This window comes from Sorex araneus, chromosome 4 (genome assembly GCF_027595985.1).
Source record: "Sorex araneus isolate mSorAra2 chromosome 4, mSorAra2.pri, whole genome shotgun sequence".
In the NCBI taxonomy this organism is placed as follows: domain Eukaryota; kingdom Metazoa; phylum Chordata; class Mammalia; order Eulipotyphla; family Soricidae; genus Sorex; species Sorex araneus.
The window spans coordinates 98,583,354-98,609,244 of NC_073305.1; the positions used below are offsets into that span (position 1 = coordinate 98,583,354).

The 25,891-nt window shown below is 38.2% G+C and overlaps 1 protein-coding gene across 1 annotated transcript in view; it reads left to right on the forward strand.

The window, feature by feature from the left end:
• Window positions 1–25,891, forward strand: part of COL19A1 (collagen type XIX alpha 1 chain) — a 383,293-nt gene that overhangs the window by 267,679 nt on the left and 89,723 nt on the right. Inside the window, exons 17-19 of the mRNA XM_004605970.2 lie at window positions 5,312–5,365; window positions 16,664–16,708; window positions 22,537–22,599. Coding sequence (XP_004606027.2) covers window positions 5,312–5,365; window positions 16,664–16,708; window positions 22,537–22,599 — 162 coding nt within the window. The remainder of the gene's footprint in view (window positions 1–5,311; window positions 5,366–16,663; window positions 16,709–22,536; window positions 22,600–25,891) is intronic.

Below are 25,891 nucleotides of genomic sequence, written 5' to 3' on the forward strand. Positions count from 1 at the left end.
GCTGACTCAGACTTGATCTCCAACATCTCATGTGATACCCCGTGAGCCCACCATGAGTGATCCCTGAGTGCAAAGTCAGATATAGGCTGTGGGCACCACAGGATGTGACCAAAAAAAGAACAAAAACAAAAATTATTTTGGCCATAAAAGCTTTTTTAATGTCTCAAACTATTGTTGAGAGTATATGCTCTCAAGTTAATGGTAGCTTTAATTCACTTCGTCACTTCACATAAGTTCTCTGCATTAGAAACTCTACCTGTACAAGATTATAGGATATTCAGATAATTACACATAAGTACAATTGGGTTTTAACAGATGTATTTTCCTGGAGCTCATGAGAATTTTAAAACTATGCTGTAATTGCATTCTCATCACAGTAATGTCCTATGTCTTCCAACCTAGCAAACAGAATAAAGAAGCACCACATAAAAGGTAGGCATTATTTGACTATTACTTTCATATAGCCACATCGAGATCACTACTCTAATAAAAATTTGGAACATTTTTATTTTTCATAAACTTTCAACTAGTTTTCCTGGTAGAGTTTCCTGGTAAAATATAATGTGTTCAGGAACTCATTCCCCCTTCCAAGACTGAGATGCTCTCCAGAACTGACCTTTCTTCTCCTCTTAGCCAGAGTCATCTACACATATCCTTGATGTGTCCTACAAATGGAAACCTCAGTGAAAGAACCTCTAAAATATCCTGGAGGATCTACTAGCATCATGTGACACCCAGGATCTGAATCTGTCACTTAATAAAACCATTAACTTCTTCCTTTGAATTGATGATAATCTATAAGAGTGACAGCTCATGCTAAATTTGGAAATGAATGACTTTTTGGATCTTTGCTAGCCATGCTTTGTACTAGAATTGAAAATATAAAAATAGCATATTACTTGGGATATATGACTGTAGGGCAGCCACCAAGACTCCAGGATATATATTGTCTTTCTGTCAGTAAACAGACAGTGGCTCTTGGCATTCATATGCAAAGTGTCTCTCTATGCCACTGTCCCCACATTGATGGAAGTTCTTGATTTCTGACAGTTTCAGGACAACCCTTGAGTCATTGCAATTGGACTCTGGTGCAAGTTGACGGCCCCAAGGACTCTGCTCTGGTGTGTGTTCACAGCCACTGTGGGGCTTCTTCAACCTTCTGCGAGGGTTTGTGTAAAATATAACCCTAAGGGCAGAATATTAGCTATAAATCTTTAATATATTAAAATTGAAATTGTTGAGACCTACAGTATTTCAATAAGTAAAAGAGAAAAAGGAAAATGTCATTATAAATGCTCATCAGGAAATTAAACAGCAGAACCCAAAATATCAAATTGACCCCATTTGAAGCAACTGCTTTATGGATATGGTATTTTATGGCAAGAACAGAACATATGGAAATGTAAAAATAACTTTCACAGGTTTATTAATCTTGCAGATATTTGAATAATATTGTTCAGAGTTTTTTATTGGCCAGTAACTCTGTTCAGTGAGTTATGCTCTGATTACAATTTTTAGAGGGTGGGAAGGCAATGAATACTCCCCAGTGTTATGATCAAAGTAAACTTAAGATTCTAGATAATAATGCCAGAGAAATAGTAAGGGTTGAGGCATTTGCCTTGCAAAAGTTTACCCTTGGTTCAGTCCCCAGTACCATATATAATCCCCAGGAATGATACTTGTGTACAGACTCAGGAGTTAGCTCTGAGCACAACAGGTGTGGACCAAATACACCCCATAAAATATCCTATGTGGGAAATATAAACATGCAGAATGTTTATGGCATATAGGTATATTCTCCGGGTAATCCATAAAACATTGAGTCAAATTCTTAACACCATTTTTTTAATCATTCATCACCATCTGAGATTATCTCCATTTCTTAGATACATGCTGGACAGTCTATAAAAGATTAAAATAAATTCTCACCCACTATTTTAATAATTTATTAACATCTTAAGTCATCACTATTTCTTACTATGATTCTTACCCACATGCTGCCTGTTCTATATCATGTAACCCATGCACACCATGTGCTCTCCTGCTTTTTTCCCCTCACTGCCTTTCAGAGACACTTTGGGGTATCCCGTGTCTTGGATTACTTGCTCTACAAACCTCTGCAAATTTTGGGTGCATTTTTGGAGAAATTACTCCAAAAATATTCAGGCATGCATAATTTTTCTATTATGTGTTGATAGACTATATCGAGAGAGATGAAAGATGTGATGAACAGATAGAGGGATTTCTCTCTGCTCTCTAGTAAGGTTGTATCTGAGGACAAAGTACTTATTTCTCCCCCTCCTGGACTGAGCCTCCTGTTGTCTCATAAGAATTGCTAAGTACACATCATTTGTACAAATTGTGTGTGTGTGTTCAAGATGGTTGTTTGAGCATGGAAGTGGTTTTCTTATATCCTCTAGGAATGGTCAACGTGATAAAAAAAAAATACATCATCACAAGAAGCATTTTAGGATGCTTCTCAGATTTTAAGTTACTAGAGTAAGGTAGACTAGATGAGAATTGAATGACTAGACTGCCTTTTTAAAATATTATCTGGTGGTATGGCCTTATGCCAGATAGGAATTTTTGACCCTCTTTTCTGTGCCTTTGATTTGGCTATAGTGATGGCACATATCTTATGCTATCAGTGTAGTAATTAAATTAATTAATCCATATAAAACCCCTTGGTATCATATCTTGCATTCAAGAAATGGTATATAAGTGGTTTTATTATTATTTGGCTCCTCTGTTTTCTTTTAAGAGACTGCATTATTGATTTTTCTGCTATATTTGGAAGCCCTCATTAATAAGACTCTTAAAATATATGTATGTATCAGGAACTGTTTTTACCACCTATCATTATTCTTTTATCTAATTGGTCTTATTGTTAACATAACTTCACCATTCACAAATATGCATGTATCCCTAAGCTATCTGTTGATACTATGAGATTACAGTATCTTCAATTTATCTTTGTCTCATTAGTTAAAGAAGGGCCAATATGTATGGAGGAGTCTCATGTCTCCTGAGTTTTAAGCATGAGTCTCTTGTAACTTCTTGGTTAGTCATTTTGTTTAACGACCCCCACTCAATAATTGCCTTACCAACTGTTCCATCTAACTGTCGTAGAATACTTCACACAAAGCTGGCTGATGGGGAAAGAACATGAGAAATAAATAATTCCATGAGAATTTTGTTCTGACATTAGTTCTGTTTTTATTTCAGCAAGATAACAGTATCGTTTGTCTTTCCAATCATAGTTACTCGTGAGGCCTATTATTTTCTCAGGCTTTGTACCAACTTGCTGCAAGACATCCATCATCACATCTTTGTGTCCTCTATATTCAGTGGCACAATGCAAAGGTTTCAAGTTAGACGACATCGTCAATCATAGGCTGTTCTTAAGAGTGCTTGGCCTAAATGTTCACCAACAATTTTTTTCAGTAAACCTTAGGTTTACCTGTTTCAGTGAATACTGCTTGCAATTATTTCTTAAAACTTTTCTTTTCTTCAAAGATTTTATTCTTTAAAAAGCAATCTTTGCATTGCAGTGATGTTTATTTTGCTCAGTCATATTCCTTCTGTGTCTTACCATCTGAAGTAAAATATAAAGAACTTTGCCTCTATAATATTTTCTCTCTTCTTGGATTTTGAGGTCTGGATGAAATAGGCAATCTCCCTTCTGAGATAGCAGAAAATAACTTTGCCTGAACTATTTCATTTAAAATAATGCTAAACTTTGTGTTTTCTTATAGTCCTCTCCCCAAAATGTAATCTCTGAAATATTCAGAAATACTCTCTCTCACTTTCTGGAAGTTTAAGTGGCCAGACAAATGTCTTCACTTCATTCCTCCCCATCCGATGCTAGTGCTTAGTGAACTGAAAACTACGAGTATTTAAATGTTTTAAGGCTGAGCAGACACCTTTTTCTGATCTGAAATGTCCCATTTTCACCCAGCTTATTCAAAAGAGAAAGCTATAGAAAGAAATAGGTTTTTCCATATTTTCTGATACTCATAGAAAACACATTTCTATAATTTATTGATTAGAGATCAGCGAGAAGTATCAAGAATAGACTGAAGCTATTGCCTCTTCTCTGGAGCATTTTTATGGTCACAATTCTCTTAATAAAGAATATACTTATGTCTGACCTTCAGGTAAAATGTTATTCATTCCCACTTAGGACCTCTCTTTATTTTCATGCAGGATTAAACCTGGAAGCATATTTAAGAACCTGACAAATGAATGTTTACATAACTATTAATTTGAATATTTGACTAAACAAAACTCTTCTTTTTTCTTAACTGTAAGATTTCAAGTGTTCCATTCAAAAGAACAAAAGCAACCAATGCTGGCATGGATGTGGGGGAGAAGGGACGCTCCTTTACTGTTGGTGGGAATGCCAACTGGTCCAGCCTTTCTGGAAAACAATATGGACAGTCCTTCAAAAACTAGAAATTGAGCTTCCATATGACCCTGCAATACCACTTCTGGGAATATATCCTGAGTATACAAAAGAGCACAGTAGAAATTACATCTGTACCTATATATTCATTGCAGCACTACTCACAATAGCCAAAATCTGGAAACAACCCGAGTGCCCTAAAACAGATGACTGGTTAAAGAAACTTTGGTACATCTACACAATGGAATACTATGCAGCTGTTAGGAGAGATGAAATCATGAAATTTGCTTATAAATGGATAAACATGGAGAGTATAATGCTAAGTGAAATGAGTCAGAAAGAGAGGGACAGACATAGAAGGACTGAACTCATTTGTGGAGTGTAGAGTAGCATCACATGAGGTTGACACCCAAGGATGGTAGATACAAGGGCCAGGGAGATTGCCCCATAGCTGGAAGACTGCTTCATGAGCAGAGGGGAGAAGGCAGATGGAATAGAGAAGGGATCACTAGAAAATGATGGCTGGAGGAACCCGTTGGGATGGGAGATGCTTGCCGAAAGTAGATAATGGACCAAACATGATGACCTCTCAGTATCTGTGTTGCAAGCTAAAATGCCCAAAAGTAGAGAGAGAGTATGGGGAATACTATCTGCCTTAGAGGCAGGGGGAGGGTGAGAAATGGGGGTATACCAGGGATATTGGTGGTGGAGAATGTGCACTGGTGAAGGCATGGGTGTTTGATGATTGTGAGATTGTAACCCAAACATGAAAGCTTGTAACTGTCTCACGGTGATTCAATAAATTTTTTTTAAAAAAAGATTTTAAGTGTTCTTACATACCTTATTTAAATATGCATTATTTTGGTTAATATTGGCATTTTTATCTTTTATTTGTTTCTAAAACAGGGACCTCCTGGGATGCAAGGAGTTCAACAGACACTTGGTGGATATCATAACAAGGTATGATTTCTGTTTACATATCATATATAAACAGATCTTATTTAATAGCATTTTTGAAAAAAATTGAATTGGACTTTCAAACATGATTACATATTCTTAATATCATTCATATTAAATAAATGTTTTAATATTATTTTGTTCAAAATGGTTTTCAAAGTCAATGCTATCTTTACAAATGAAAACAAAATTAATTTAGTTCACAAAATTTCATTCTAAAAAGTTAGTGGAAATTTTATGTTTTGTCATCAACTATGTTATTTATCTAGTTTCTCTGAGTACAGGAAAAGATTATTTGCTGCTACCTTCAAACTCTGGGGAAAACAATTGATGACAGATTTCTTATCAATACCATTAAATACTACATGGAAATTTCAAGGAAATATCTGTATACCTACATACATAGGTCAAGACACAGCTTGCATCTTTCAGAAAGGAATTGCTCCCAAGGTTTAACTCTCCCCAATTTTTTTTTTCTATTTCTTTTGTTTTATTTTTATTATTTGTTTGAGGGGATAGTCACACCCAGCAATGCTTTAAGGGTTACTTCTAGCTCCATGCTGTAAGTTGCTCCTGGCAATGCTCAGAGAATCAGGTGGTGTCAGGAGTCTCTTACATGGAAACACATGCATAATCCACTGAGCTACTCTGGCCTTTTCTCAACACTTAAATTACATCTGGTTTGGATGGAACACTGACAACACAATAATCTGAGTTGTAAAACAAGATGGTCTTACTCCCAATTCTACAAGGAAACACATCAAAAGAGGGGAGTGAGTATTGGTGAACGAGTAAGACTCAGAGGCCTATGTGACACCATTGGCTGACTTATTCAGCTATAAATATTTGGGATGTGATCTTTTTGTGTGAGGCCTTCTGCCTATTTCCTGGGATCCTTATGGATGTAATAACCTCACTGATATCCTGTGAGTAATTGTCCCACTATGTAGAACCAACTGGAGACACACTCTCCTTTTAAACCCTATGTTGTTCCTTTCCCTTCCTACAAATTCCTCTAATTACTGTTGTTCATTTCTGTTTAATAATTCCAAAGATATGCTGTGCCAGGAGAGACATTGAAGTTAAAAGGTGCTCAGAAATAAAGTATTTATTAAGTTTCAAGATAATGAATTTTAAAATACCAATTCTCTTATGACCTTAAGTTCTCCATAGAGGCCTACATAATTAGTAGCTTCTAAACTTAAATTTGGAAGTGTGGAAAATTTGTTATGCTTCTTAAATAATCCTGTCATAAATGTTCTGATTCACTTGGATTTTCAAGTAAGGATTATTTTAGAAAGCGTGCTTGCAACATATCTTTCTTTTTTGTATATGTGTGATGCTAAGGATTGAAGCCAGTGCTTTACACATGCAAAGTATTTGTTCTACCACTGATCTACACTCCAAACTTTTTCTGATTCATCATTAAGCATCTTCTGAAGATATCTGTACTGGCTATTTCAAGACATTAGCACTTGGAACAAGAGAAAGAAGAAAAGACAGCAAAGCATATATAGAATTAATTAAAATGCAGTGATTTTTTTTGTAGTGACATCTACTGTTACAAAATTAGATTTATCATAAATGCTTCAAAATAATGAGTTGGCTCTGATGTCACAGTGTCAGCTAGAATAACTTAAGTAGCATACTTTATTGCTGTAATCCCTGATATAAAATTTACCAAGCTGCCATTCAGCTACTAAAATATTTGCTATCCCTTGCAAAACACTTTAGGCTCATATCTTTAGAGGTCTCTCAACACTACTTCCATAATATATATACATATATATATATACACACACATTTCATTTTACCTGTGAGTCAGTTTTTCCATAAATGAAGATATATGGAATATTTATATTTTAGAGTCTAAAACTTAGAATGAAATTTATAAACCTTAAGATTATATTTCCAAAAGTGGTGACTGACCAGAGTTGTCAAATGGATAGTCTTGCTGGTAGCAAATCAGGACTTTAAACTTAGTGGTTGATGTAAACACCACTCCTCACCCCTCCTCCCATGCCCAGAAGAACCCCGGTTGTAGTTAGTGCGATTGCAGGTCTTCGGCCTGCAGTTCTATGTATGTCAAAGTGTGGCTTTAAAGCTGAAACATAGAGGGTTAAAGAGAAGACCTCAGAGCTTTTCTTCTCCCAAACGTACGTTATAACCACTTAGCATCAGCATCCTTTAGACCATCTGGAAATTAATAAAAGATGATTTTTTTGTGTTTTGTTTTGTTTTTCTTCTCAGAGTAATAGTTGGAGTCATTACATGAGGTCCCATCAGGATTGATGGAGGAGGCGGGATCCATTCGGGATCCCCAGGACCTACACCATCTCATCCTCTTTACCAAGTGTGCCATATTGAGTTAGATATGCCATATTGAGTTGGTTGCATGTTTTCACTTGGCACAGCCTCCATTTACTCACCTTCATCTGCTTTTGGAGACTGTGGTGGTTTCATTTCGAAAATCATGGCAGGCATATTGGTCTGTTTGCAAGCAGCAGATGAGTGCAGGGGGGGAGTGGGGGTTGGGGAGGGCGGGACCTGAGAGGAACCTTCCTGCAGATTGAATCACGGGCCGTGTATTGAGACATATAAAGTGACAGTCCAAGGTTAAAATAATCTCCCCTCTTAAATTGACATTGATTTATGTAATGTCTGCACTTGAGTCCTGGACCTCAGCTCACAGCAGCTCTCTCGGTTTGCACAGCCCAGATTCTGCTGAAGCAGTGACCCTGAGAGGACAAGTAGCAGGCTAAGCATATGATTTTCCTTCCTTCCTTCCTTTCTCAATCTCTCTCTCTTTTTTCTCTCCCTCTCTCAAAAATTCCCATGGTTCATTCTCTTTTCCCAGGAACTTCAAAGGTAAAAGAATTGCCCCTTGATCCCTATACAAGAGTTGATTCTTTTTTCCCCTAAAATGCCCATTGTTCATCTAGAGAGAGAGACTCGGGCACATACAACTTCCTCCTCTCATTCTACAAATCAAAAAAGGGAAGAAGGAGGAAAACAAAGGGAGGGAGGAATAGACATGGATTAAGGTATAAGGTCTGGAAGATTATTGTGTGTTCATATGTATTTTTGCATGGCCACTTAAAGATGCAAAAAATAAAAGGTAGATTTTCCCCTCCATCACAAAAACAATCTGCCAAGCAGCTGTGCCCATACTGCAAGATAGTTTGCAAAGAAGCAAAGAAATTGAGCATTTTCTTTCCCTTAAGGAAAATCTGTTCATGATCCAGCAAACAGCTTTTCGTTGTCTTCAGCTCTAGGGATTTTAATAAAAATTTGATAGGGTCTGTCAGATCCCAAGCCATACAACACTCTAGAAGGAGGTGAAAAATGTGTTATCGATGGAGGCCCAGTGCTGGTAGATTTTACATTTGGTATTGTTTTTAAAGATCCACATTGAAAATGCATAGTTGTGTTATCTTACATCACCTCACTGTGCAATTTGCAGAGAATCAGTCTCAGCTGTTGGAGATTGATGCTGTGCCTCCCAGCAACCGATTCTAGTATTCACTTCTCCAAATTGTTGATCCAAAAAAAACCAATTTGCTAGCAAAATAATCTATTTTTCCTTTCATGAATCAAATCTTAACTTCATTTTAATATCCACTGAGTGGAAAGGACAGAAAACATGTTTCCAAAAGCAGATATACAAAATCATTCCGAACAGGGAGTTAAGCTCAACAATAGCACTGAAGGTAAGGGCTTCCTTGGAGTTACAAGAGTCAGCTCTTCTGGGTTTGGAAGATTCAAAATTAAAATTCAAGTCCTGACTCTATCACTCACTGTGTCCAGGAGACAGTGTCTCTCACTCACTTTGTGTGTGTCTCATTCACAGGATTGAGGACCTTTGGGGAACACCTTGGATTTGCCCACAGGCATATGGATTTTTAGATGTAGTTTTATTAGAGGACTCTTAAATTGACTTGAGTGTTCTCCCTCCCCATTGTAGTTGGGGAAATGTTTTCTTTCGGGTAACTGAGAGATTGAACTTAGAGACAACATTAGGTCTTATTTTCAATTAAATATCTATTATATTAACCTTCTTAGGGCGGCCTAACTCGTATCACAGACTGAATGGTTTAAATACCCCTAATTTGTTGTTTGAGTTCTAATGACTGAACATCTAAAATGAAGAGGTCTGCGGCTTCATGTCTTTTTTGGAAGTATAAAGAAGTGTTCCCGACTTTGCATTGGCTTCTAGTTTCTGATCCTTCCTTGACTATAGTAACAACGAAACACCCACCTTCACATGGAACTCTCCAGATTTTGTTTTTATAGGGAACTAATCATATTGATTTAGTGGGCCACCCCACTCTAGTATGACCACATCTTACCTAAGGATATTCACAAAGACCTTCACTGCCACTGCCACTGCCATCATTACCATCCCATTGCTCATCGATTTGCTCAAGCGGGCACCAGTAATGTCTCCATTGTGAGACTTGTTACTGTTTTTGGCATACCGAATATGCTATGGGTAGCTTGCCAGGCTCTGCCATGTGGGCGAGATAGTCTCAGTAGCTTGCCGGGCTCTCCGAGCGGGATGGAGGAATTGAAACCAGGTTGGCCATGTGCAAGGCAAATGCCCTACCTGCTGCGCTATCATGTAGTGCATGGAGGGTAGTATGTCCCACACAGGAGATGCAAGAATTAGGTTTTAATACTCAAATAATTTTGAATTACAAGTAGCAGTCATCCTGCTTTTAAAATATAAAAAATTGCTTATTGGCATCACTGCATGCAAGTAACACAACGATGCTTAAAAGACCTTATTTCTAAAAAAAAAAAAAAGATAACATTCTGATTTGGGTTAGGACTTCTACGTTGGAATTTGGAGAGAAATACAATTCAACCCATAAAAGGTAACCTGTTTTTAAACTTTATTCCCAGTTATTCCTAGGATTTTATAGCACGTTCCCCAGGCACTAAGCTGGGAAATTTTAATAAATCCATGTCTTGGAAGGCAGATTGTATCATTGATCTCTTTCCTAAACCACAGGAAATTTCTGATTTTGAGTCTTTGTAGCCTATAGAAATGGCCAGATGCATTCCCTTCTTTCCAGAGAATAATGACCTCATGGCAATGACTATAGCTTGAATCTTTCCACTTGCCTGATGCTAAGTTCCAAAAGTTCCATTTGCAGTTTTCCATCAGAGAACAAAGGAAATATTTTAGCATCTCAGAATTCTTGAAGATTAATATAATACCTCCAAACACACATACACACTACTATACTTAACACTTGACCTCAGAAATATTTTATATAAGCACATTCAAAGTGCAACTATTATATGTATTCAGAAGGTTTACAAAACCCATTAAGAACATGGTACTGAAGTTCATAATAACTTAGTAAAATTAGAATTATATTTGAGGCACGATTTCAAGTTCGAAAAACATAAGTACTGTGTTTTTTTTATTACTTCTGCAGAGCCACATATTTTTTTCAGTTGATTTATAAAAAGTAGCAATATCACAGTGAGTAGGGCATTTACCCTACATGTGACTGACCTGGGTTAGATTTTTCTATCCCTCTTGGAGGGCCCAGCAAACTACTGAGAGTATCCCGCCCAAATGGCAGAGCCTGGCAAGCTACCCGTGGGGTATTCGATATGCCAAAAACAGTAACAACAAGTCTCACAATAGAGATGTTACTGGTGCCCATTCGAGCAAATCGATGAACAATGGGATAACAGCGCGACAGTAAGAATAGTTTCACATGACAATAAACAGATTCTACTATAGTAAAGTTTTATTTATTTATTTTTTCTTTTTGGGTAACACCCGGCAATGCACAGAGGTTACTCCTGGCTCTGCACTCAGGAATCACTCCTGGCTGTGCTCAGGGGACCATATGGGATGCTGGGAATCGAACCCAGGTCAGTCGCGTGCAAGGCAAACTGCCCTACCCACTGTGCTATCACTCCAGCCCCAAGTTTTATTTCTTAAGTAGTCTTAATCCAAAAGTGAAGGCGATTTTCAGAGGCACTAACTGTCCTTAGTTTGAAGGATTTTTTTGTGGCCTACCTACTTAGTGAAACGAACTTATAGTGCTTAGGTAGGCAATAAGTGTCTCTGTTGTGTGTGATAGCTGCCAGAAAGCTATATTTTAAAACAGTGCAACATATGGGTAGAATTAGTATGAGTGTGGCAGATACATTTCTTCATCCCTACCACAACATCTCTGCCCTTGCCAACATTACCCAACCCTCCTGTTTTTCTCTGACAAAAAATAAATAATGGATAGATTAGTAAAAGAAAAAGAACAAATTATATTTATATTAAGAACTTATATGAATGTAAATTATAAAATACATGGGACAAACTGGAGATCTAAATCCTGAGCTTAGGAATGGAACACAGCCTGGGCTGCTAAGGAGAGATGAGATGATCTCACATAGTGAGGAAGGGATTTCTCTCTATACTCAAATCAGATGTTCCAGGTGTTGGATTGCTTCAATGTTGACTCCCCTGATTAAAAATCCTATTTGTGGAAATGACCCTAAATCTTGATAGTCTTCATCCTTTAGGTTATGGTAATCTTTTCTCCCAAAACCAACAGAGTCTCTTATTGTTCTTAAATCCATTTACCTGTGCCAACATTGATGCATATTGGTAGTTCTAAATATCCTGAAGAAAAATGCCAGTATGAAAACTTTTGAGGGAGCCATTTCTAAAGATTCTATGTTATTGCAGGGTAAAGGACATTAAATGGGAAGGAGGATCTAAACCAAGATCCATAACTAGAATCTGTTGTCATAAGACATACTTTGGAGATTATTCTTAACTTTGCAGTCTAAAAGCGTGAAGCATCTCAATCGAAAGACTCTGGGCTTTATATCTTGACAAAACATCTACTGGAATCCCTAAAAATGTGCTAGCATAATTGTAATCAAGGAGAGGTATTGATGGATTATACATATTCAGGCACCTTGCCCAAATGACTACCATATTCAGGAAATGCATAAAATTTGTCATTCTTTATAAGTTACATCCATCAGCCTTCCATTTTGGAACTTCTAATTCTTTTTGTATGTGTGCATGTGCATGATATTTCATATTAAAATTTTAAATAATCTCTAGCTCATTAATTTGAGGAAACAATTTTAATTTTGATTTTACATATCTCAAAGTAGTAAAATGAGAGAATATGTGCATCAGACCAAAGTAGTGGCAGCTATACATGACATATTTTATTGAAATGTCATAAATAAGATAGAAAATACATTTAAAGTGTGAATAATAGCAGCATTTGTCTAAACGATACCTCTATGTTATTTTTGTTGTAAAACACTTCTTAATTTTTATATTTTCATTTTTTCTACATCAGATGTAGAAAATGTTATTGCATGTGTGATGCCAGGTCTCAAAGCCAGGATAAGTGAGGCATGTACTCTACTACTGAACTACATCTCCTGGCCTCTATGTACTGTTAATTTAAAAACTTTAATGGTAAAATAGTGATTATAATTACAGACTTAATCATTGTCACTGTCACTGTCATTGTCATCCCGTTGCTCATCAATCTGCTCGAGTGGGCACCAGTAACATCTCTCATTGTGAGGCTTATTGTTACTGTTTTTGGCATATCAATTACACCATGGGTAGCTTGCCAGGCTCTGCCATGGGGGTGCAATACTCTCGGTAGCTTGCTGGGCTCTCTGAGAGGGGCGGAGGAATCGAACATGGGTTGGCCTCATGCAAGGCAAACGCCCTACCACTGTGCTATCGCTCCAACCCAACAGACTTATATATTCAAAGTATTATTGGATGTGTTCTACATATCAGGCACAGCCCAGGATAGGTATTAAAGTTCAGTTTGCCATAGAACTTATAGTCCAGTATAAAAGATAAGAGGAAAATGAGTTCTGGTCACATTGGATCTTGATAATTTTATTAAAGTTTAGGGTAATCAGAAGTAAATGTCTGTTAAAGATCCTCTTTAATCAGAAAATATGTGTGTGTTTGTGTGTATGTGTGTGATATGTCGATGATAGAGAACCTCTTGCAAAAATAGGGAACTATTACAATGATTCTGGGAGGACATGATTGATGGCAGCCTGCCCAGAATGAAAGCAAGTGACTTGGAGATTTTGGAGACATTGGAAGCTACACTTATTATACTAAATAAGTAGGGAGAGTTGTAGTGTTCAGAATAGATGGAAGACCCCACTGAAATTAAACTTCTACCCTTCTAAAAAGACTGAGAAATAGGGGCTTAATCTTGCTTGATGATTTCATTTCAAAGGGAAATTCTCCAAGGTACTTAAAATAGTAAAATAGACATTCCTGGGTTGTAAAACTGGTAAAAGGCTTTTAAGAAGTTTTATATTTTGAAGGGATAAAGAAAGAATTTATGAGTTTTAAAAGTAAAGGTTCTTTCTCATTTAAATGCCATAGTGTTCTTCTAGTTTCTCAAACTTGTATATTTAACTAGACCCATTACCTATCACCATACAAAAGAAAATTCAAAGTGGATAATTAAAAAATCAAATCTAAGACCCTAACCATACATTTGCAGAAGGAAATATATGTAAGAAAATCCTCAATATCAGCCTTAGAGATATATATATGAAAACAAGAGCAAAACTATATGATGTGATCTTATCAAACTGAAAAGCTTCTACATGGTGAAAGAAGCTTGCATCAAAATAGAAGCATATAATACTGAATGAGAGAAGCTATTTGAACACCATACATCTGACAAATGATCAACACCCCAAATAGACAAAAAACATAAATCTCAACAATTATATATATTTGTATAATTATATTTATAATTTATATTTATAATTGTATATATATGTTGTATACATTTGTTGTATAATTGCATTATACAACAAATGACTATTGTTTATCATATCTCATTATGTGGAAAACTCAAAACATTTAGCTACCAAGCTGGAGAGATAGTAGTACAGTAGGTAGCATGCTTGTCTTACATGCAGCCAAACTGGATTCGATCCCCGGGATTCCCTATGGTTCTGCAGCAATGCCAGGAGTAATTCTTGAGAACAGAGTCAGGAGTAAATTGCCCTGAAAATTGCCAGGTGTGGCTCAAAAGCAAAAGAACAAACAATTAAAAAAAAACAACATTTATATATTACCTTATAAGTGGGAGAATAGCTAATCTGCAAAAGACAAGGAACAAGTCTTAGTTGTGAAGAGAAGGGAAACTTCATACACTATTGCTCGAAATGTAAATGGGTACAATCATTATGGAAAAACAGTATGGAATTCTTAAGAAAAATGAAATAAAAATCTCCTATGTTCTGATTATCCACTATTGGGCATTTACCTCCAAATACAAAAATAATAATCAAAAGAGACATATAAACTCTTATGCTTATTGCAGCATTATAACATGGTATATAGAGAAAACACACATATGAGGACTGGAGTAATAGTACAGAGCGTAGGTGCTTGTCTTGCACACAGCCAACCCGTTTGATCCCTGGTGTCCCATATGGCCCCCTCTGACACCACCAGGTGTAATTCCTGAGTGCAGAGCCAGGAATAACCCTGAGCATGGCCAAGTGTGCCCCTCCCCCCCCAAAAAAAAAAGAAAAAGCAAGAAAACAAACAGATGAACTAAATAAAACGACAAACTTTTGGCATATAAGATAAATTAGTGGTTATCATAGAGCACCTTGCGGCCACGTGCACCTAATAGCCTAGTTCTCCCTCTTAGAGAACCTGACAAGCTACCGAGAGTCTTTTTCCCACTTGGGAGAGCCTGACAAGATCCCTGTGGCATATTCATATCTAAAATACAGTAATAGATATATACATACCTCTCAGAGAGCCTAGCAAGCTACCGAGAGTATCCTGCCCGCATGGCAGAGCCTGGCAAGCTACCCGTGGCGTATTCGATTTGCCAAAAACAGTAACAATACGTCTCATTCCCTTGACCTTGTAAGAGCCTGCAATCATTGGGAAAGACAAGTAAGAAGCAGCTGCAAAAATCTTAGGGCTGAGTGTAATAGAGATGTTACTGGTGCCGCTCAAGTAAATCGACAAACAACGGGATGAGAGTGATAGTGATACAGTGATCATAGGGAAAGGGGAAGAGAATGGGTACATTGGGACAAAGGGGGGAAAAAAAGAATTTGGTGAATGACAGACTTAGACTTCTGGTAGTGAACTTAATGTAGCATATATACATGTTGACTTACAGTGATGCACTCCTAAAAATTATATGTCACTGTCATCCCATTGCTCATCGATTTGCCTGATCGGGCACCAGTAACATCTCCATTGTGAGACTTGTTACTGTTTTTGGTATATCGAAAACGTCACAGGTAGCTTTCCGGGCTCTGCCGTGTGGGCGGCGAGATACTCTCAGTAGCTTGCCGGGCTCCCCAAGAGGGGCAGAAAAATTGAACCCTGGTCTGCTGTGTGCAAGGCGAACACCCTACCCACTGCACTATCGCTCCAGGCCCCTAAAATTATATAGTCTATAATCCAGTGTCACCTCAATTTTTTAAAAGTAAAGACTCACAGAAAGGGAGGAGGGGGAGGTAAGGCCTACTATCCATAAAAAGTATGCCTAAGCTTTATTAAATTAGTCAGTGGGCACCAATAAGCATTAGCTGACCTTTGGGGAGAAAATTGCCATGGTCGGGAGGAAAGAAAGCTGGAGAAAAGTGTGTGCCCATAGAACTATGTGTGTTTGTTTGAAGAAGGTAGAATTGACCAATGATCCAAGAAATCTTAAAAATTGGGAAATTATAGCTTTGTTTCATAACAGATTAGACCGTTTCACCAAATGGCAATAGGCAATCTTAAGAAATATCTTCTAAGAAGACCAAAGGCCTGGGAGACAACAATCACCCATAAGAGAAGGGACCACCATTGGCTACAACCATGTGTGCAAGCAGGAGGAGGAGTGGCAGATTCACGGGGGGGAAATGGAGTCCCAATTAGCCTTTAGAAAACAACAGGACAAAATTCAAACAACAGGGATAATGTGATGTAAATGATTAAAAAAAATTGAACTTTAAATGGTGAAATTCATGTAGTATGTGCACATGGAAGGGAAAGTAAGCAATGAGAACAATTTGTAGCATGCATAACACATGCTAGAAGCACTCACTGTCACAGAAGATTCTCCAGAGTTAGTACTTTTCAGAAATATTTAGCAGAAAGTAGAAAGAGGCAAAGGGATTGAAATACTGTCCATAAAAGAAGTGGTAATGAACAGTGATCAGACTTCCTGCATTTAACACATTGGGCCTGGGTGCATCAGTCACTAAATGGGCTTATTTTGTTATACGTTTACCTAGGGAAATCTTGGTGAGCATGGAGCTGGTGGCCCAAAAGGAGAGAAGGTAAGCAGATCTCCAGCGTGAGAGGAAACATCTGGGATTCCAAACCAAGTCCACCTTTATACCTCTGGGGGCTTCTAAACTAAGCCCGCATTCACACCTCTTGGCGGGAGGGTGGGGGGCAGCACTGCTGAACATGAGGCATCCTCGCTAAGCAGGGCACTGGCCTGCAGTGGGCACAGCCCCCCTCCATCCTGACCTGGCAGCAGGATTGGCAGGTGGTGCAGAGACAACTCCTTGGGGAAGCCTGCTGAGTAGCGATTGGCTGCAAACAAGGAAGGCAATGAATCAAGCATCATTGCAACAAGGTAAAGGAAATTAGGACTCAAGCTTCTTTCGAGAATAATTTTAGTGGCAAATAACATCTCAAGACCCTTTTGCAACACGTCTCAGGGTTGGATGTTTTATTTTTGTGCCTTTTTAAGTACCAAAGGTACACTATGGTGAGGATATTGTGTGTAGAGAGTAGGTAGGGAGAGAGGGGGGTTATAATGTATTCTCATGATTTAACCAAATAATTATTTCAAAGCACTTTTTAAATCAAAAGCACCGATGAATTTCCTTTGCATTTTAATTGTCACTATTCACAGGTTTAATTATATTAGCTGTGAAGATGACAGATTCACTTACCCACTCAAAAAGATGATTCACTCTCGTTTGATTCTGAAATTGTCATGACCTTGGATGCAGTGTGACTGCACCATTGTCAAGGAAAAAAACAATACACATTAAATCTACAGAGATAAGTAGGAATGAAATGCTCTGGGAGAATACAGCCTGTGAATGTACCTTCATTCATTCATCCAGTAAAAATTTGCTTGATGGAGGGCAGGATATTTCGACATGAATCCAAGAAAATATGACTTCTGTTCCTTATAAATCAGTACAACCATCTATTCAAAAGATCACACATCCATCACCAAAAAATACAGCTAAAAGATATTCAGTCTCAGTAAGAAGCTAGGAGCTACACTTAGATTGACCATTGAAAATGAAATTTTCTGCAATAAGTAAATTAATACATGCCTCACATTCTTAAAAAGACATCCAAAGAATTTATTATACAGCAACAATAAGTCAGTTATGTGTCTAGCACATAAACATTATTTCCTGTAATCAGATAGCTTACAGAATTTTCACAGCTCCCTAACGAGTGCATTACATTTTAAGCAATTACGATGGACACAAGCATGCCAAAGGGAAAAAATAAATAAATAAAAAGGAAGTCACAGAGATTGTCACATAGGACAGCTGAGCTAAGAAGGGAGTTGTGATACTAATAAAGTATTTAAATGATGATTCATTTCTCGAAACAAAACAGCTGGCTCCTGTTTTGCTGTGCTCATTAGGAAACATATGTTACTTAGGAATTCTTGAGACCTCAATGATGAGAAATTTGATTCTGTAAAACAGGTGTATTTCAAACTCGAGGGAACTTTTCTATTCCTAAAATCTTTTCTAATGCTTTAGAATTTTAAGTGGAATTAGAGAAAGCTAGTGGCATAACTGTTCTCTCTTCCCACCCTAAATGAATAACCTAGAGGAGTTTCCAGGGAACTTAATGTTATACCTGAGATAAAGATATATATATATATATATATATGATATATATACATATAGATATGGTGATTTTTAAGAATTTCGATTACTAAGAGATAGACTATGCCAATAAATCAAGCATAAAATGAACTAAAATTATATCAGAAAAATTGATGGGAGAGTAAGATCACCTTTGCTTATACACATCCATTTAGTATCTGTTTTGAATCAATACATTAGTTTTTGAAATATAATTTTCTTCATTGGTGCCATGGTGAAAATATATAGCTCCTTCAAACTTCTCCCAGATATTTTTGTTTCCTCCTACAGTGAATTTTCTTTCTTTTTCTTAGCTTTTTCTTTTTGAGGGGGTAACACCCAGGGATGCTCAGGGGTTACTCCTAGCTCTGCACTTAGGAATTACTCCCAGTGGTGCATGGGTGGGCCATATAAGATGCCAGAGATTCAACTCAGGTCAGCCGCATGCTAGGTAAAAGCTCTACCCACTGTGCTATCACTCCAGCCCCCTACAGTGGACTACATGATTCTGGTCTCTTTGTTTCATAATGGAATTACCTGGAAAGCTTTTAGGAGAAACCAGTGTGCTTCTGCCATCCCCAGAGGCTCTGATTGGGATGCTGCCATAATTCAGTTTACCAGGGATTAGTTTATGTCAGTATTATTTAATTGACCAGAGCAACTGTACAGTGGGTAAGACATCCTTGCACCACGCAGCCACTAAGGATTAATCCCTGGCACCCCATATATGATCCTCCAAATAATTGCCAGGAGTGATCCCTGAGCACAGAGCTAAGGGTAAGACCTGAATACCTGTGGATGTGGCATAAATAAATAAATAAACAAACAAACAAACAAACAAAAGTGTAGAAGGATTTTAAGAGGTAGTCATAATTAAACCCACAAGTTGTAGAAAGACCAAGAACTTTAGTGTCAAAAGTTGATTGTGGCATCAGGTTAATTTAGCCACTAATCAACCATGTCTCCACTTTACTTCTCTGAACATGTATTACCATTTGTAAAATGATCACAATAATGTTTCGGCAGAGTTTAAGAAGAATTAAAAGCAAACCAGGGTTCTAGAGATGATTCAGTGGCAAAAGCTCATGTATTCAATCCCCAGTGCCTGCCACACGTCCTTGCAGCTTGACTCTCTGGGGCTCTTTATGTGACAGTGCAGTGTGCCATCTCCAGGGCAGTGCTGACAGTTGTGTGTGACATCATTGTCACTGAAAGGGAAGTGAATGAAAACCCTCATGCCGGACATGCATTAAGTCCTCAGCAGAGATTTGTTTCTTCCCATCCATCTACCTCAAACTTTCTTTTCTCTCATGAGGTCTCACTTCGTCGGCTTTTAGTATTAAGAATTACATGTCAATATCCTTAAAACCTGGTCTCTCATCTTCCACCATAATTTTGGTAGAGACAAGCTTCGATTAATGTTTTAGAGAAAGGAAATAACCTAAAGTACATTTGGCATAGATGACTTATCATTACTGCATAATACACCACTTCTCAAAGCACTGCTTGACAAAATAGAATTTAAAAACTTACAATGTTATTTGGAACCCCACATTATAATAAAATACCAAAACAAATATATGCAGCCTTAGAATTTATACACACATCAGTCCTGGTACAGTGACCATATTTTACATCAAATGCACTAAGGCAGAGGCAGAAAGACCAAAGGGTACAACTATCAAGGATAAGTGGCAGCCGAGACTGAGACATTGTGAGACCAGTCTGTTAGTATTGAAATGATGATTTCTGCTTTCAAGCTTACCTGACAGGATGGGGCAAAGAAAATGTATTTGCAAGGTGGTTCAGAAAAGCTTTCCCTTTAAGGTAACAGTGGAAGATGGTGGCAGAATTTTTAAGGATTCTGAGACGTTAGCAGGTGTCTTTCAGGACAGACTGTCATAGGAAGAAGATAGAGTCTTAGAAGCACCAGTATTTCAGATAGCATAGAAAGTGTCAGCTTAACAGCCAGTCTTTCCTAATGCTAAATAAATCCATCACTTGTCTTTCAACTCCTATCCACAGCAATAAATCACTGAAAATCTATTTTAAATAAGAAAAACAACTTCATGTGTATCTAAGATTTAAGTCTAAAATCCTTTTGTTTGCAGAATCAATCTTCCTCCATCTATATTTCTCTTCACTGCCCCTTTGCTGTTAAACATGTGATTTTTATAATTTCTATGTGATTTAAGTACCAGCAATCTAGGAATAGGAAGGTCATTCTGTACACACTAATGCATGTGTAAAACCAATTATTTCCTCTCAATTATTTTCTCATTCAAACTACCAGCATTAGTTCTCACATTTAATTTGTACTTTTTCTTGCTTCTGATGAAATTTATCTCTAGGGGGGTGGAATGGCTCTCTGTGCAATAAGTATAAGACTAATGGTACACTCTACATGTTTAGAGGTTAGAAAGAATATTTACATTCATAGAATGAAGATTAAATTTACAAAATATATTTCACAAGCCTAGTAGAATCCTTAATAAAAACACAATTTTGTCTATCCATTACATCTGACAAACTACCTCTTCCTCCAGTCTAAAATCAAGATATTATTAAGATAGAAAAATAAAAATAAGCCAGTGTTTTTAGAACTGTAATAAATTTGGACTTGATGTGCTTTAGGTACACTGTTGTTTGAGACTTCAAAATAAACATAAACATATCCACACAAGAGAGCAGGTGTGCTTATTGCAGCCTTATTTATAAAAGAGAAAAGATAGAGACAACACAGATGTCAATGAGCTTTAGCTAAAGCATGGCACAATGAGTGACTTGATCTATGTACATAAATAGAATCTAAAATTACAAACATTGAGTGGAAAAAAGAAAAAATCACAAAATGTTATATGTAAAATGAATTTATGAACCAGAGAAATGGGCCCTTTCCTTGCATGTGGCCAACCTCACTTCAATCTTTGGCATCACATATGGTCCCCTGGGAACTGGCAGGAGTGACTCTGATCACAGAGCCAGGAATAAGGCCTGGGAACATCCACGTGTGCCCCACGCCCTCAAAATTGTGTACTATCCAATTTAATATGTACCTATTATTTCCATATAAACAATTAAAATGCAAAGATGAACTGAGAAGAATTACTAAATGTATTAAACCCTGAACATGACAGGGACGAATGGAGACGTTACTGGTACCCGCTCAAGCAAAGCAATGAGCAATGAGAAGATGGTGATACAGTGATACAGTGATTAGAGCTGTTCCACTAGGAAAAGAAAAGAGAGGGAAAATAGGGAAGAAAAGATGAAAAAATTCCAATGTGATTTTTATTAGTTTTTTTCATTTAAGGTGAAGTTATGTCAATTATGTCCTAACACAAGGAAATTTGATATATTTGACTTTATGTATTTGTAATTTTTAAATAAGAATAGGCAAGACAGCAGATAAAGGAATATATCCATAAATTGTAATGTTGAAAAATGAAAACAAATCAAAAAGCCTTAATATCCCATAACTTCTGTTGGCTACATTAGTTTAACAATTTCGTGATATTCAAGTATCTTGGGAACAATGAAAGAAGCAGCATACTGAGATTCCTCTAAGCCTCTGACTAGTGGAATTTTCCCTCCTTTCCACAAGTATTATTTCTAAAATTGTAGTTTCTCAAAGCAGTCTTTATATTTCACATATAAATCCTCTTCAAGTTGTTTGATAAAAACATCTTAGACATTTCTGAGCTGCCTCTGTCACTGCATTGACAAGAATGGCCTCTTTGTCCACCGACAGTCATTCTCACAGCAGAATCAGAGCGGGAAGCAGCTGAGAGGCCATTTCCTTCGCAGGACTCTTCCCTTCTCCAAGAATCCACACCTAGAAACAGACATGTCTGAAATAAAATTCAAAAAAAAAGTGAACTTGAAGATTATGCCAGTTAAACAACTGATGTCTTTGGGATCAGAGAAAATCATTTTGGGAACAACAAAACAAAATTTTTGCAATTTTTTTTTCTAGATGCTCTTCCTTGAAAAAAATATTAATTTTTGTTTCAACTAATTTTAAATATCACAATGAGTATTAAGGATTTCTAAAAGACCTGGAGGCATTGTGAAGTGCTGACAAACACATTATTATGCAAATTGCCTAACTTGATGCAGAACTTCCCATTGTCTATTAGATGAAAATACATAAATTCCACGTTTAGGAGCCCTGCAAGCAATCTTTGAATCTGACAGTCACAGCAATGCTCCTGTGATCTCATGCAAAATATCTCTCTACTTTTTCTTGAAAGGGTGAAACTGGAAAACCAGGATTTCCAGGGCCTGTTGGCACTAAGGGTCAAAAAGGAGAATCTGTGAGTATTTTAGCATTGAAGGTAGAAGAGGGAAAATATTTTTTTTTTTCGTTTTTGGTTTGGGGTTTTTATTGGGGGCCACACCCAGCAATACTCAGGGATCACTTTTGGCTCTGCACTCAGGAATCACTCCTGGTGGTGCTCAGGGGACCATATAGGATGCTGGGAATCAAACCCGGTTGACCGCATGCAGGTAAACGCACTCTACCCACTGTACTATTGCTCCAGCTTCAGAACAAAAAGTGTTTTAATAGATTAAAATTTATTTTCCTAATCAACCCTACTTCCATGGATGATGTTACTTGGTCCTGTTATGGAAAACAATAGCTCAGAAATTAGGCAGGTACTCTCTAAGGTGTACTACATGCTAAGGGGATAGGGAAAAACAAGTTATTTATCAAGACTCCCTCTCTTCTGAAGAGGGTGAATATGAATTATGGGTTTACTGAGGATAATGAACGAAAGGTCACAAAATGTCTGGATGTCAAACAGGAGCAATATTAAAAGCACTCAAAACCCAGAGACAGCTCAAGGTCCCGAGTAGATGTGTTACATGTTAGAGGCCCAGGTTTCATTCCCAACACCATGTGGTCCCCCCAGCATCTCTGGGACAAACCCAAGCACAGAACTGGGAGTTGTACCTGAGAATTACCAATTGTTTCCCCCAGGTGTATGTAATAGGGGACATGTGGATAGTTCCAGTGGGCGAGCATATTTCTAGAATTAGTGAGGTCCTCGGTTTAATCACCCAACACCACCTAACTCCCTTCCCCCATCACATCCATGTTGGGTGAACTGCCAGAGTAATCGTAGTTGGGGGTATCCCCATTTAAGCGCCAATGCACATATCCCCTATAAAAATATAAGTATCACTGTATCACTGCATCACTATCATCCAATTGCTCATCAGTTGCTCGAGCCGGTGCCAGTAATGTCTCCATTTGTCCCTGTTGCATGCTAGTGTAGCCCAATGACATCTGCTCGCTCCAGGAACATGAAGAGCACGTTTTTGTTACTGTTTTTGGCATATCGACTACGTCACAGGTAGTTTGCCAGGCTCTGCCAGCCCGGGTTTCAGCTTCACCTCCAAAACCAAGAAGAAAAAATATAAGTTATGTTGCAAAATCAAGACTTACCTAACTTCAGCTAACAAGTGGACATCTTTAACAAGAACAGTAAATGAATTTTCATCAGCATTGTTACCCAGCAACACCAAGTTCTCCTGCCTTCAGTGGCCCTGTTTGCCCTTAGTCCACTTCCCTCTGTGACATTCTTTGGTGGGTTTTTTCCAACTGAGTATCCCCAACGTGTGTGGGAAAGCTCCCAGGTCCCACAAACCCAGTCTGGTGCTAGCTGCTCCTTCCATTGCCAATTATTGCAGTTAATCCTGATGCTCCACACTGGTCACCAGCTCTTACAACCCTTGAACTGCTTCACAGGACTCTAGTGTTTACCCTCCGTGCTGGACACCGACACCCAGGTGCTCTTGATTGCCACAGGACCACGGCAGGCCCACCAGTAAGCTTCACTAAGATTTTACTGCAAAAGTAGGGATAGGTAGACCAGAAAAGAGAAACTTTCAGCAAATTATAGCTATGCTTTTTAAACAGGAATGGCCCTTGGGTTAGCTTCAGGTCATTCTGAAGATGCTGAGTCCCACTCACTAGGTCTGGGGTAGGACCTAAGTGCAGCATTTCTTCCCTTTTTGGAGCATTTTAATTGATATGCCAGGTTTGCAATACCCTTAATTGTAATTTTTGCGTAGACATGACTAAAACACCATACCCAACCTTAAAGAGTCCTCTTCCCACCACCAATGTCCCAAGGACCCCTTCCAGGTCCCCTCTTTGTAAGCAGTCCTAATGACAATCTTCAGTTCCCATGACTTTGATCATTGTGCTCCTTTTTATTCCACATCTGTGAGACGGCATTTCTCACAAGCTTCCAGGTGACACTGTTGATGCCAGTCAGTGGATCGTGCTTTGAGTAGCAAGGTTTAAAGGATTTCACAGCTCCTGGGAGAATCCCTCTAGCTCTCTTTCCTACATCAGTGTTTGAATTCTGGGAGACGGGGCTGGTGGAAAGAGGTGGGTAACCAGGCTATTGTGCTCGCCTTATCAGTCTTGCCCACGAAAAACAGACCTCTTTCCTCTAGCTCTTCTTGCCAATTCCCTCTTAATCCCTTAATTATCACACCTCCCTTATATAATATTTGTCGACTTTCCTCTCTGTTGCCCAGATTTAAAAGAAAACACCAACTTTTTTTTCTTTTTGAGTCACACCCGGCGATACACAGGGGTTACTTCTGGCTCTGCACACAGGAATTACTCCTGGCAGTACTCAAGGGACCATATGGGATGCTGGGAATCTAACCCAGGTTGACCGCGTGCAAGGCAAATGCCTGACCCACTGTGCTATTGCTCCAGCCCCCGAAAACATATTTTATAGCATTACATGGAGCAGTTAGCTTTTTCTGGTCTCAGTCTTTCTAAAGTATACCCCTTATTTCTAAGCTGTGGAGCAGACCTCCTGGTCCTTATCTCTACTACTCTTGGGTATTAGTCTCCCACTCTGTTACTTTATATTCTGCAAATGAGTGCAATCTTTCTATGTCTGTATCTCTATCTGACTCATTTCACTTAACTTGATACTTTCCATGTTGATCCAATTATATGTAAATTTCATGACTTCATCATTTCTAACAGCTGTATAGTATTCCATTGTGTAGATTACCAAAATTTCTTTAACCAGTCATCTGGTTTTAGGCACTCCTGTTTTTTTCCAGGTTTTGGCTATTGTAAACAGTGCTGCAGGGGCTGGAGCGATAGCACAGCGGGTAGGGCGTTTGCCTTGCACGCGGCCAACCCGGGTTCGAATCCCAGCATCCCATATGGTCCCCTGAGCACCGCCAGGGGTAATTCCTGAGTGAAGAGCCAGGAGTAACCCCTGTGCATCGCCAGGTGTGACCCCCCAAAAAAAAAAAAAAACCAAAACAGTGCTGCAATGAACATACAAATGAAGATGTCATTTCTTCTATACCTTTTTGCTTCTCCGGGTTATATTTCCAGGAGTGGTATTGCTGGGTCAAAGGGGAGCACAATGTCTAATATTTTGAGAATCATCCATATTTTTTTACAAAAGGACTGAACCAATCAGCATTCCCACCAGCAGTGAAGGAGAGTCCCTTTCTCCCCACATCCACACCAACACCAGTTGCTTTTGTACTTTTGGATGTGGGCCAGTCTCTGTGGTGTGAAATGATGTCTCATTGTTGTTTTAATCTGCATCTCCC